Source organism: Phaseolus vulgaris, chromosome 3, assembly GCF_051622355.1.
Source record: "Phaseolus vulgaris cultivar YP4 chromosome 3, ASM5162235v1, whole genome shotgun sequence".
In the NCBI taxonomy this organism is placed as follows: Eukaryota; Viridiplantae; Streptophyta; class Magnoliopsida; order Fabales; family Fabaceae; genus Phaseolus; species Phaseolus vulgaris.
This window is the reverse complement of record NC_143500.1, coordinates 11,570,658-11,585,145: the sequence shown is the minus strand read 5'-3', so window position 1 is coordinate 11,585,145 and position 14,488 is coordinate 11,570,658. Positions and strand designations below refer to the sequence as shown.

General features: G+C 37.2%; 3 protein-coding genes across 5 annotated transcripts; 2 read left to right on the top strand and 1 right to left on the bottom strand.

Annotated features, from left to right (window-relative positions):
* Positions 1 to 1,451: 1,451 nt before the first annotated feature.
* LOC150028680 (Nucleotide-diphospho-sugar transferase family protein) lies at positions 1,452 to 6,590 on the top strand. 2 transcript variants are annotated; one of them, XR_016519411.1, is made up of 6 exons: positions 1,452 to 1,605; positions 1,692 to 2,008; positions 2,232 to 2,484; positions 2,575 to 3,342; positions 4,357 to 4,607; positions 4,882 to 6,590. XR_016519411.1 is itself a non-coding variant. In XM_090300036.1 (6 exons), exons 1-6 carry the CDS (start codon positions 1,549 to 1,551, stop codon positions 5,364 to 5,366), a joined length of 2,127 nt encoding a protein of 708 aa, XP_090156162.1. In that variant the 5' UTR covers positions 1,477 to 1,548; the 3' UTR covers positions 5,367 to 6,590. The 2 variants fall into 2 exon arrangements, 1 of the variants encoding a protein (XP_090156162.1); XM_090300036.1 differs by having other exon boundaries at positions 1,477 to 1,605; positions 4,361 to 4,607.
* LOC137806586 (uncharacterized) lies at positions 5,602 to 6,590 on the top strand. The gene has a single exon (XM_068606786.1). The coding sequence runs from the start codon at positions 5,602 to 5,604 to the stop codon at positions 6,451 to 6,453; it is 852 nt and encodes a 283-aa protein (XP_068462887.1). The 3' UTR covers positions 6,454 to 6,590.
* A 396-nt stretch (positions 6,591 to 6,986) lies between these two features.
* On the bottom strand, positions 6,987 to 10,922 carry PHT2;1 (phosphate transporter 2;1). Of its 2 annotated transcripts, none has more exons than XM_068606785.1 (3): positions 9,917 to 10,922; positions 8,860 to 9,051; positions 6,987 to 8,199 (listed from the first exon to the last, which is right to left on the bottom strand). In XM_068606785.1, the coding sequence occupies exons 1-3, from the start codon at positions 10,607 to 10,609 to the stop codon at positions 7,378 to 7,380; spliced, it is 1,707 nt and encodes a 568-aa protein (XP_068462886.1). In that variant the 5' UTR covers positions 10,610 to 10,922; the 3' UTR covers positions 6,987 to 7,377. The 2 variants fall into 2 exon arrangements, with proteins under 2 accessions (XP_068462886.1, XP_090156163.1); XM_090300037.1 differs by having other exon boundaries at positions 7,156 to 8,426; positions 9,917 to 10,907.
* Between the last annotated feature and the right edge of the window lie 3,566 nt (positions 10,923 to 14,488).

Here is a 14,488-nt window from a genome sequence, read left to right as displayed (position 1 = left end):
TTACTGTGTTAAACAGTTACAAATGTGAACGTCTTGCGTTAAAGTGAATGCGCCAATACACGTTTCTACTGTTTCCTACTACTAAAAGACATGCATATTAAAAGAGCGTTGAAATACACTCACACATGGAAAATTACATTAATTAATTTTAAAGTTCATGGAAAATTACAGTAGTTAATTTTGAAGTTTTGTAATTCATGAAAATGATATAACCTTTTTTCTATATGATGCATTGTTTTTCAAATGATTAAGGGGAGCAAATGTAATATATATACAAAATGTTCGTAAAATTTTTTTTAAACAATTTAGAGATTTGATGTGAGGATAAAGAAAATAGGAAGAATTTGTATAATTTTATGAAGCCTCGTGAGTAGGGATTATTGTACTTTACAATTTATTACTAGTAAATTGTTTGTTCATGGATCTTGGTTTCTTTTGATTTTCAAATACATGACTTTTCAAGGTGAATCTAATAAACCATATACTCCTATTCGTAGCACTTGAAATCAAAATCTGTGTTTTAGTCAAAATAGCAACCCTAAATTTTCAATTTAGGTATACACGAAACCTCAATTCGAACTAGATCAAAACTTCAACTAGTGCGTAAAATATCAAATTTAATTTATGAAAATAGAATCATATTACGATTTTACAGTTGTTATCTTTAACGACTTCAAAATAGCAAACAAAGCATTGAAACAATCATATACTTCGAGACTATTAAAAAGTCTCCAAAACCAAAACATAGTGTAATATTAATTTTGCGAAAGAATGTAAAATATATAACAAAACTAGAATGTATTAAAAAAGTAAACGAAAAAGGATACATGATATGAAAAACAACACATGCAAAAATGTAAGCCACTATAAAAGAATAGATAATTTGAAAAGGTAAAATAAATTCTAAAAACAATGAGGAAATTTAAAGAATTTGAGTTTTGAGAAGAAAAAGTAACGAGAAAATTGCAAATGATAGCTTGCAAGAAATGTAAAATAATTAATGTTTTGGGAGGAAAAAGTTAGACTAACAAGTTCATTTTGAGCAAGTCTGAACAATGTTAAAGTGGTAATATGTTTTTAAGGGTGTTAGTGATTCGTTCTTCGAGGGCCAATCATGGTTCTCAGTTATCCCTTAGTTTTGGTGAAGAAAGCAGTAACCTAAGACTAAACAATTATTGATTGTTAACTGTAATTAGCTTGGTAATTAATTAGTACGTTTCTGTCTGTCTCCTTTACGTATTCATTTGGTAACATCCACATGCCATTCATGAATTGATGGTGCAGAAACACAGGAAACGACACTGAACCTCATTATCTTCCATTTTATTCATCATACGTGTTTATATATAATTTAGTGTATGTAACGCCTTTGACTCTTGACTAGCTACTTGCTTTTCATCTCTAGCTTTCTATATTCAATTCAATTCTTGCAACTCTTACGTGCTTCTGACGTCAAACTTCACATTCTAAGTAGGGATTTAGTGGGTTTGTTAGACTTTCAGGTAAAGCATCACTCACTCACCCTCTCTCTCTCTCTCTTAACAGCCCATGAAGATGATTTCACAAAACGAGGACAGAATTTTCTCATTAGTACAAGCCATGAAGGTCCTTAATTTTTCTGTTCCTTGAATTGCATTCTTTCAAAAGCATTGTCTCAAAGCATGTAAATTAATCTTGTGTTTGATTTTCAGGGATCTCAGGTGGAGCTATGGTCGGTTTGGCTATCTGGGTTTGTCTTCATTGCTCTCTCTCTCTATGCCACTCAGAGATTACCTTCATTGAAGGATCATAGCAGAGCTTCCAAAGATGTTATATTTGGTATTACCATATTCACAGCTCCGAAACCCTTTAAGGGCTCTACTGGGGCCAAACAGACTCTTGCTGTTAGGTCATGGTTGGCTCTGTCTCCATATGTTACTGTTGTTTTGTACAGTCAAGATCCTTCCGTTGCCTCTTTTGCTGATGCTTTTGATTCCAGGGTTTTAGTTGATACTAACATTGATTTTACGTAAGTAAACAAGCTGCCTCGTGTGCTAGAGGATAGTATTCATGATTTGATATTCATTACAGAATTTGTTTGTTCTTCTTCCTGAAATTAATTCTGTTACACTGAAGGTATATTAGACACTTACAAAGATTAATTTACTTTTTATGCTTATTTTTATATATATTATCAGTGTAAAAGTTCTTGTATCTTAAGTACTGCTTTATAATTATTAATTTTTGTCCAGCTTCCTAGGTACTCCTTTTTTCCACTCCATGATTGCAAAATCACGTTCACACACATCAGAGATATCTGTTATCGTTGACCCTGATACCATTATCCTTTCTGGATTCATCTCCACCCTAAACCATGTGTATCAACTTGACCATGATTGGCTTCTTGTTGTTTCGGCTCAAAATGTTTCTTCCTTCCCATTCCATTTGGATAAGTCTGGGAAACATTGGCAGACAGGTAATGGGAAACGAATGAAGATCCAGCAGGTATGAAAAAAATGAAAATCTGGGAAAAACTACTCACTGAAAACACTGTATGCTCAAGAAAACTATATTGAATTGTCCTCTCTTCTTCAGCTGCAGAAAATACTTCAACACAATTGGCAGGGGAAACGTTGCTATACAAGAATGATCATGGTGTGGAACAGCAAGGATGTGCCTCTACATGATGGAGTTCTTCCTCCTTTCTTGTACGGTAAAGGTATACATAACAACTGGGTGATTCATGAGGCCATGTCATCTGAGTTCAGATTTGTCTTTGATGCTAGTTTGACCATCACAAGTTTCTATTTGAATGAAGAGGATGATTTTAGTCCCACGCAAGGAAATTCTAGTGCTTTAGATATTGAACATAGAAATTGGGAGTACATTGGCAATTCCCATGTAGGGGCAAACTATGGCTCCTTCTTCTACAGGGAAGCTAACTCTAACCTGGTCAAACTTTTGAAGTGCAATAAACGATACATTGTGGTTGACACCAAGAAAAATGTTGTTTATTCAATTGGACACCAGGGTGCAATAAACCTGATGAAGGAAAAATATTTTCCACCTTGGTTAAAGGAAAATAGAGTGTATTGCATTGATAGTATGAAACCACAGACTATATCATTAGATTGTTCTGAGAAGGATCAGAGGGAAATTCCAGCCACTCCGGAGCTTCCATTCTCCTTAGAATCACTCCTGTCTATCAATGCAGACAAAACTAAAACAGTTATACTTACCGTTGCTGGATATAGCTACAAGGATATGCTCATGAGTTGGGTTTGCAGATTACGAGAACTGTTTGTTGAAAATTTTGTTGTGTGTGCCATTGATCAAGAAACATATCAATTCTCCATCTTGCAGGTATCTGCTATCCTTCTCTGCATAATAGTATTTGTGCAACTACTCATTTATTATTTATTATCAAAGAAAGGTTTTCTGAAGTATATTATGTATGATCAATTAATGGGCCTTGACTATTACATAAAAATGAACACCAAGAACCTTTCTCTGAGTCGTTCCCCTAAATGCAGTGTTATTCTTTTCAGGTTTAAGATAAGTTAGATGTAGCACTGACCTTCGATGTTTGGATAATTGAGAACTCATTAACATAGTTAGAAATCAAGCGATATTTAATGTAATTAGCAGACATAATTAAAATCTAGAAAGCTAAAATCACGTAATTGTGATATCTGAAAAATGAGAAGTCTCCTGTACAAACTTTCAGATAATTTCATCTTATTATACCATCTGGAGTTGCTTATGAAAGCTGTTTTATGTTAAGCAATCTTGCTTAATAAAATCATCATTTGTGCACATGACGTGGGTTTTTCATGCAAGCACAAAACAACCGTAGCTTAAAATATTTTGCGGTAAGAAGAAACATTAATGAAGAAAATATTTCAAACAATAATATCTGAGTATAGGACTGGTAAAATTAAAAATTAAATTAAACATTCACATCAATAATTTTAGCTTCGAAGTAGATTTTTAAGTAGGGTGCTTAAAAGCATTATAACACCCACAAAATTAAGATGAATGTATTCTTTTGTTTCGAACTTATACACATTAGCCATGTTTAGTCGAATATACCACGTGAAATCTATGAAGAAGTATAAAAAACGAATCTATCATTAATGTTGTTAACGCATTATATGCTATTTTTTATGGCCAGATGTGAAAACTGTTAATGCAGATTACTAACTAGTAACGGCTTATCATTCTGTTTGTGTTCAAATAATAATAATAATTATACAAAAAAAGTTCTATTTGTGTTCATGCTGCCATTACCTAGATGCTCTCAAAGCTTAATTAACTATTTCAGTTTAGTTATCATATTTTCTTGTATCTGAATGCAATTACCCGCTTTCTGTTAAGACAGGGAATTCCAGTTTTCACAGATCCGACAGCTCCAAGTAACATCAGTTTTGATGACTGCCACTTTGGCACCAAGTGCTTCCAAAGGGTGACGAAGGTGAAGTCAAGAATTGTTCTGAAGATTCTCAAGCTGGGTTACAATGTACTTCTCAGTGATGTTGATGTATACTGGTTCAAAAACCCACTTCCCTTACTTCACTCTTTTGGCCCCGCTGTTCTTGCTGCACAGTCTGATGAATACAAAACACAAGGTGCTTATTTTACACTTAAAATTCATACTTCTTCCAATCTAGAAACATAAAACATCCATTGCTATGATTTGAGTAAGAAAAAACTATAAACCTATAGCAATTTATTTTGCATTGGAAAATCATAGTTTTGGACTGACAAGTGAGTAAAAGAAAAATAGAATAGACACGTCAAATACTAACATATAAAAGAGAAAGATATACAGACACAATGTCTCAGAGGTTGGATGCAGATTTTTCCAAGGTTTCAAATATTCTTTTGTTGTCATTTGTGCAGGACCAATAAACCTACCTAGACGCTTAAACTCTGGCTTCTATTATGCTCATTCCGACACTCAGACAATTGCTGCTATAGAGAAAGTGGTAAGACATGCAGAAACTTCTGGCTTATCAGAGCAGCCAAGCTTCTACGACACGTTATGCGGCGAAGGAGGATCTAACCGCGTCGGTGACGACAAATGTGTGGAACCTGAAACAAACCTAACGGTACATTTCTTAGACAGAGACCTTTTCCCAAACGGTGCTTACCAAGAACTATGGCGGGAAAAAAACGTGAAAGCAGCATGTTTGAAGAAGGGTAGTTACATCATCCACAACAACTGGATCAGTGGGAGGCTGAAGAAACTGGAGCGCCAAGTCTTGTCTGGTTTATGGGAGTATGATCCTGGCACAAGAATGTGTCTGTGGTGCTGGCATGGCACGGTATCAGACACTGAAGTTAATTCTGAGGAAAGGGTTGATTCCTTCTTATCCAGTCTATGAACTTGTTTTGTCCTCACTCAAATAAAAGCCATTGTTTTCCCTTTGTTTGCACATGTCCCAACCTCGGATTCATCGCTCTATAGAGAAAGCCGGCCATAGGAAACTGAGAAGCATCTATGACGAGTCTCTTTAAATAACATCTCTGTGGCTCACGCTCTTCCGCTACCCAGCTCTAGTTTCTAAAAGAGATGGTGAAACATTCAGAGAGCATAATAATAAGTTTGAGGTGCAGGCTATGCTGAAGCGTGTGGTTCATTCGTTAGGTCGGGTGGAACATAGAGAGAAAGGTTCCAGAAGGAAGAACCATCAGAGTGAAAGCGTGCCGTCGCCGGAATTGTACTCACAGTCCAAGGAGTTTGTTGTGAGGATAACTCATGCGGGTGGACATCAGGAGCTGTATAGACATGCAGTTCCTGCGTCTAAGTTGATGACAAAGTATCCGGGGATGTGTGTTGCACGGCCAGAAGTGTTCAAAGTGCCTCATCAATCGGTGTTATGGAGAGAAGAGGTTCTGGTGCCTGGTCACAAGTATATCCTGATCTCGATTAGAGACGTGGAGAAGCTGAAACGAAAACTTTTAGAGGAAGAGAACAGCAAAGAGGCTAATGGGGTGGTATTGGAAACAAAGACCAGGTCTCCTAAGGAGAGAGTGAAAGTGCCGAATGTTGTAGAAGACCATGAGACACTGGATACAATGATCAATAATAGTGGAAACAGTCACAAAGAAAATGGGAAAACGAAAGAGACAAATGGAGTTGGAGGGCAAGGGGTGTTGGAAAAAAGGATAAGTGTGTCTCCCAAAGGCCAAGGGAGCAACAGTGTTGTGAAAGAGGGAACAACGGGGCTAGGTGTAGAGAAGGTGGACACAAATATGGATGGTTCTTTAGGTGAAGGAGGTGTAGAGGACTCTTTTTTCTCTGCAAAGGACTTCTATGTCCCTAAGGAGAAGTCCATAACCCCAAGACCTTCAAGACGAAAAGGAATAAAAGGGAAGAAGCCTTTTGTGGCACCTCTTCCTAAGCCACGACCATATCGGAGCTTGGGATGGCAACCTAGCCTCCCAACTGTGAAGGAACTCTCGCCATGATTTTGTGCTGGCTTTCCTTTGTAGAACTCTTATTCTGCTATGCTACTTGTGTACCATTGAATTACTGGTTTCTCCTCATTAGATAGCTGTTACACCATTTTAATAAAATCAAAACATAATTCCCACCTTTTTTTTAATAGTATTGTTTCCTTGTGCATAAAGAACCTTGGCATGTGTATTAGACCGAAGAAGAAAAAATCTGAGCCATTTGCATAAAAATATTGCTAGCATTGGCGTAACTTCTCACAAATCCAACACCACAAATGAAATAGAGTTATCTCGTTATATTGAATTCAGGTATCTCCATCACATCTCATTTGTTTATTTTATTAAATTCATACTTTCATGTTATGTTGAGATTTATTTATTTATTTTGTAAGTGATCACATTCTAATTCAGGCTCTGTTAATATTGCTCTTGTACTATTTTCACATTACATTGCTCCATGAAATTGTGCTTGAGATTAAGAAGCCTAGTTGAATCTCACAGCTCTATTCCAAAGAATGTTTTAACAAGTGGATTTTAAGCAGAGATGAGGCAAAAAGGTTAAATGAATTCACCAAATACAGACCAATATCGCCGAATCCGTAACCTTCAAACATAACAAGGAAGCTTGTAAAAAAATACTTAGCCAGATATAATGTAAAAGTCTAAAAATGCTGGAGCTGAGGAATGCTCCACTCATTTTCTTTCTTATTAAATTTGCATCCGAGATTAAATGAACACAGTAATCACAGGCTTGACATCCGAACATAAAAGATTCATCCCTTGCCAACTGAGTTAAGAACCTTCCATCCACTATGCATGTGTGCGACACCAATCCCCTCTTCTCCAATTTGTAGTGAAGAAAAAAATGCTTTGAAAGATGGTAGTAGTAACTTGAATTAATCACCTTTATAAGCTTTCATATCTTGGAATGCACCCTCATAAAATATAGGACAAAATCCTAGTCAAGATCCAAGTGTAGATGACTGAGAGAACAGCACCAACTGGAATAGTGACTACCCATGAAGCCACAATCTCCTTCACAGTTTCTGATCTGACACTGTTAAATCCCCTTGCAAACCCAACACCCATTACTGCACCTACTAGAGTATGGGTTGCAGAGATGGGTAGTCCCAGCTTTGAAGCAAACAGAACCACAGAGGCAGCAGCAAACTCAGCTGCAAATCCTCTGGTTGGTGTAAGTTCTGTAATCTTCTTTCCTATTGTAGCAATCACTCTATAACCCCACATCATTAGCCCTGCAACTATTCCAAATCCTCCCCAAGCGAGAACATCAATTGGAATAACAATCTCGGCTCCTGCGGCACCACCTTGAAGGATAGCCAGTGCACCTGCCAGTGGGCCTATGGCGTTGGAGACATCATTTCCTCCATGAGCAAAGGACATGAAACATGCTGAAAGGACTTGCATGTAACCAAAGACTCCATAAACTATTTCCAGTTGAGCACCCTTTGGGCCTGCAACATCATCCAGGAATCCTATATTGTGGTGGACAGTGTCCTCTTTTGACTCAGGCTTTGGAGTATTTGACTTGACAAGAAGATGGCCCAGCTGCTTTCTGATGATTCTGTCAACCAGAAAAGCACCAACAGTTCCAGAGACTAAAGCTTGGGCCAGAGCTAAAGGAAAGCTCTTGCTAAGGGGGAAGGCAACAAATGAAATCCCAGTAACACCCATAAATACAGCAATTGGTGCCGCAGCAGCTGCTGCTAGTCCGGGGTTAGGTGCACTGTACACAAACTGGACGGGGGAAGGATTAAGAGCAGGAATTTAGCATATTTTCTGATTGACAACGTCAAATTTTGAAGTAATAATTTTTACCAAGCCAAAAAATGTTCGAAAATGAGTCCAAAATTTGTCAATAATAAATCTTGAGCACAAAATATTCGAGTTTAATTTTGATGTACTCCTCATATATAGTCAATTTTTACATAGTTCCAATCATCATATCCTTTATGCTCTGTTTGCTGGAGAATAGAGAAATAAGTTGAGTGAGAACAAAATGGAAGACTGAAAATAGGTAAGAAATAAATGACGGTTAAAAGTGTTTGGTTGTAGAAAAGTGATGAAGAGACTGGAGATGAGAAAAAATAAGTAAGAAATAGTATAGTAGATTAAATAAATTTTCTTTTCTGTCTTTCCTACCAAATATCCACATTAGTTTCATCCTCTCCACCCAACACACCATTAATGAGTTTGAAAGTTCATTTCATTAAACTATGAGATGTCACGTACAGTTTAAACTTTTTTCCATTGAGAGTGCATATACATTAAAATCAAATAATTTTGGGCTGAAAGAAGCTTTCTTTTGAAATTTGATTACTTTTTCCTAGACTGCTTTGAAATTGAATCCGAAAATACTAGAACACAGAGCACAGCATGTTGGATTGAAGAGTTTACCCTTCGGATGCACTTGTAGACAAGAAATGATACAGCTGCTCCCATCAGTGGTGAGACAACCCACGAAGAGATCACCCTTGCTAGAGAACCCCAGAAAACAGCTCCAGCGCCTCCATATGCTAAACCAAACCCCACCATGGCTCCTACTATACAATGTGTAGTAGATACTGGCCAACCATAATATGATGCTATCTGCATAGTGCAAAATAATAAATAGACGTTGAATGTCATTGGATTGTTTGAATATATAAACAAAACATTACTCTTGATTTATCTCTTTGAACAAAGCTAAGTTGAAGTACTAGGTCCAGATTGGTAGTACTATGTTCCGGTTGGATAACTTTCTTCATAAGTAATTGTTGACAAGAAAAGTTTACCAGTACTATACAACATCTTAAATTAACTATACAACATGCTGCATACTAAGTTATTGATAAGTAGCCATGCATTAAAGGAACACATCCTTAGTTAAGAAGCACCAAGTGATAAGTATGTAAGTCTTTGGGGAAGTCATCCTCAAAAGCTAGTTATTAAGGAGAGAATCACACACTTAAATATTTCACCCAACATTTCATACTAATCAATGTGTGATCCAGACACTCATAAACTTTGTAGGAATGTAACAACGCTCATGAACCTCTATACCGTACCTGGGAACTATGTTCAGAGAATACATTAATCAATTCTCCATCTACTTTTCAATTACAGCAACGCAACCTTAATTGTTTAGGAAGTCAAATACATCTCAGACATAATTAAACAATAAATGTAGAAATTGATAAAGATTAATTCTAATTACAGCATAAACAAAGATTAAGGTGATTGGACAAAAGGTAAGTGTACATGAATCCCAAATCCACTAAAAATAGCATAAATAGTAACTATCAAAGTATAAGACGCATTTATTATTTTACTTTTTTTAGTCATGTACCTTAGATCACACTCTTTTGAACTAACATAATTAAGAAATTACGCATTAAAATATTTAATGATATGATGTAAAAAGGGTTAAACAAGAAAGTAAAAATATGATATAGTTATTTCTTGGTTAGTTTACCTGCAACCAAGTACCAGCAGCAGCCAGAGAAGAGAGCAAGCCAGCGAAGAGCAGAGTATCCTTGCCATTGAACACATTGGCCAACAGAATCCCCTTCTGCATCGTGTTCGTCACGTGCGTCCCCATCAACAGCGCCCCGGAAAACTCCAGCACCGCCGCCGTCAGCACCGCCTGCCTCAGCGTCAGCGCCCCCGATCCCACCGAGGTCCCCATTGCGTTCGCCACGTCGTTGGCGCCAATGTTCCACGCCATGTAGAACCCAAACAGCAGCGTCGCGTACGAGAGCACCTTCGTCTTTACCGCCAGCCCCTGCCCCAGCGACTTCATCATCAGCGGGAAGCTCAGCACCGCCAACGCCATGCATATCGATATGGCCGACGCTGTTCCCGATGATATGTCAAAGGCCTTCGCAAGCCCATCCACCTCATTGCCGTTCGCCGCTTGCACTTCCTCCTCCCGCCCCCCCGCCTCCCCTTCAGCAAAAGACGACAGCGTGGCGAAGCGCTTGGCGGCGCCCAGGTGCCTGAACCTTAGAATGTTGACGGAGGATGGTTTTGGTGCTATCGTGGGCGACGGCAAGGAAAGATGAGTCTTGACGCGGTGGGAGTGTCGGAGGAAGAAAGGGGAAGTGATGTGAGAGTTTTGAAGGAAGGGAGTGTGTTTAGTGGAAGCGAAGCGACAAGAGGGATTCATGTTGGTTGAAGAATGAAGAATGATGTGAAAGAGTGTGTTTGAAATTGTGGTTGATTATTCTTTGAGATTGGTGGTCGTGGAGAGGCGAAGGTGGTGGTGGTGGTGATGGTGGTGGTGGTGGTGGTGGATGAGGACAAGGTAGGGCAATGTGGCAGAGAGCATATCGAAGTGAGGGTGTGTTTGGAAGGTTGGTTTTTTTTGGAGGGGAATGAGTGGTGGTGATTGGTGATTCTCTACCTTCTCACCAAACATATATCTGTAGCTCCCAACAAAAACTTATGGTTGAAAATAGGAAGACAAATTCCTTCACTCCATTATCCTCAACCAAACACACACTTTTACATGTGTTGTCTCAACGTGTTACACGTGTAGAGATTTGGTTGGTTTTCCACCCAATGAAAGGTGACTTTAGTAAGATTCTCCAATGCTCCATTGCATTCAAGATACTAATTCAGTTACTAGATGCCTCAACACTTGCAACTTCCACTTCTGCAAAATCACCCTTCTTCTGTAATTTTCTAAATTTTTCACTTCTTTTTGCCCCCAATCATTAGCTTCTCTATTTCTTCACGTGCTTCTTTCTTTTCAAGAAGTACTTGTGAAAAATGTGATTCCCTTTAATCATTTTTTATAATAATTATTTTATTTTATTAAATTATATGCCAAATCATTATTCCTAAAATAAAACAAGATTTATTAATTTAATTTTAATTTTGAAAATATATTTCTACTTTCATATTAACTTATTTAATTTTTACCTTTTAAAATTCGTTATGTTTACTTAATATGTAAGACGGACCTTGATACCTTTTCACTGCTTGTCTATAGTGAAAACATTTCCTTACAAATAAATAAATTAATATATATTTTAATTTTAAATATTATTATAATAAAGGATTGTTGAATAAATAGTTTTATTTACTTTGTGCAGTGTCCATCAAATCTTTATTCTATGTAAGACCGGATGAGTTCAACTTGCTAATTTGATACTTTAAAGTCTAACTTTAAGTATTCCATCCTTGGGAATATTATGAGTATAATAAATTATATTCTAAAAAAATTACGTTTGAAAAAATTTATTTGTATCAAAATGTTAATATTAGTTTGTACTAGTACGACGGACGAGACATGACTAACCTTGAGACGGACGACGAAAGCAGCAAAGATCATTCGGAAGCACTTGGGTGTCGGAACTCAACCGATATTAAAAAGGCAAAAGAGACCACTATTTCCAGCACTTATTTATAGCCCGAAGATGCCTTGGAAACACAAACGTCACAAGATCTCAACTATTAGATCTGCTTGATGCGACGACTCACAACGTTTGGCGCCCAAAAAAACCTCATAAATGCATGTCACATCATTCGCTCGGGCGCTATTCACCTCATTCATCATTACACCACCGCCCGAGACCTAACCTTCAGACTCTTCGGCTGTACCAGTTCTCGAGCATGGGGGCAACTGTACTAGTATGACCGAACGAGTCAACGAGTCGGCCAACACTTGGTTCAAGCCGCCACCTAGGTAATAAAGAGACGGTCACCTCACTACACATGGCCGACCGACCCATAACGTTCAAGTCAAAGGTTAACCAGGTTAGCAAGGTTAATTTATGCTTAAGGTGGCTTAACGCAACCATAAACACAAACCAACTCTTTTAATATGGCCCAACAGTGAAGGTCCATTAAGGTAATATAAATAACACACATTTCAAGGAGAAAGGTATGTCATTAATTACAGTACTCTAACATCTGAGCACCGACACCCCCACTAACTTGAGCGTTGGAGTGCCTTCTGCGGGTACCACCCCCGCCTGTGGAGCAAGACGATCGAGAGGAGCGAGGCACACTAGGGAGCTTGACCGTATCAAGGAACTTGGAGAGTGACAGGCTGACCGAAGATAGGAGCAATCGTTCTCTAAATCCCAAACTTGTTCGAGAACATAGTTATTTTAAGAAAGTTAAAATTATTTAATAAAAAAAATTGAACAAAGAGTAAAAGCTTAATGTAGAAAAAAATAATTATATTAGGAAAATATTTTTATTTTGCATAAATATAATATTTGTATACTTTTTAATGAGAAAAATAAGTGACTTCAGTAACAATTGAGATGTTTTTAAAATAGAAAAGTTATACTTTAACAAGGACGAGATATCTCCTACTATATTTTCTTAGTTATAATTTTGATACTTTTTAAAGCATAAAAAATGGGGTCATTAACATTTTGTTACCATTAGACTATAACGTGAGTGAATTGCTTTCGGAAAAAGTTGTTAATAAATTAATTAAATATAGTATGATATAGTGAAACATGCTTTAAAATCTTAAAATGATCACCATTAAACATTTTTTTTAGATAGTTTGAAAAAATTATCTATGATAAATTGTATGTGGAATTGGTTTTTGAATCCAAAGTTAAAGCATAAATGTATGAATATACATGTATTGGGTGAGGAGGAAGTATTTTTGTTGCATAAGTTACTTTATAGAGATGGAAATATTCACTATTTTCATAAGATTAGGAGTATTTTGAAGAAGGATGAATATGTATGATATGTTGAAGAATGAAGGATGGGAATGGATTTACTAGTCTCAACAATTTGAGAAAATGATTATGAAGTATTATTAATCATGTTTTAAAATGTTATTATTGGATTCAACATGATATTGACTCAAGATATTGTTGTCATGTCCCTCTTTAGGTTAACAATTGATTTGTTTCACATTTTTAGAGACTGCACAATTATCAAAGGAGTTTAGAATTTTATGTTGGATGGTGAATTTGAAAAGGTTGGATAATGTAGAATTTAAGAAAAAAATGTGAATAGTGCGGAAAGTGAAATGTGTGTCTTATGCTTGCTTTGGTGAAGGATGTTGGAGATCCCATATCGACTAGAGATTAGAGCCTTTCATTATATATAAGCGGGTGCAAACCTCAACCCTATGAGCCGGTTTTATAGGGTTGAGTTAGGCTTAAAGTCCACTTCGTAATATGGTATCAGAGCCATTTTGAGCCTATCCTAGCGAGTGTTTGTGTTGGGCCTATCGTGCCACCCGCTATCGGGCCGTTATCGAACCACCCAAAATATATAGTCCCACGCACGAGTTGGCAGTCTCGGCGTGAGGGGGTGTGTTGGAGATCCCACATCGACTAGAGATTAGAGCCTTTCATTGTATATAAGTGGGTGCAAACCTCAACCCTATGAGCCGGTTTTATGGGGTTGAGTTAGGCTTAAAGTCCACTTTCGTAATATGGTATCAGAGTCATTTCGAGCCTATCCTAGCGAGTGTTTGTGTTAGGCCTATCGGGCTATCGGGCCACTATCGGACCACCCATAATATATAGTCCCACGCACGAGTTGGTAGTCTCGACGTGAGGGGTGTGTGTTGGAGATCTCACATCGACTAGAGATTAGAGCCTTTCATTGTATATAAGTGGGTGCAAACCTCAACCCTATGAGCCGGTTTTATGGAGTTGAGTTAGGCTTAAAGTCCACTTCGTAATAAAGGACGAAAGAGGTTTGAGAGGGGATGTGTAGCAACTGGTGTCTAAATACCACTACACCATTTTTTTAGACAACTAAAAATTGTGGCCTAAATTAGGAAAAATCTTGTCTTAACTTTAGGTAATTGTTTGAGAATAGTTGTTAGACATGAAATATCTAGTCGTGGACTTAGGTTTAGACAAAAAAAAATTCAGTCGTTGCCTTATATTGGTAGAATAGACAATACTTATTTACATGTTTCTATACTTTTAGACAACACTTTTTTAGTGTGACAAATTATGAAATAAATTAGACAACATTTTATATATTGTTGACATACATCTTAATTTATAAAATTACACATTAGACAACATTTTCAAACTCTTTTAAAACA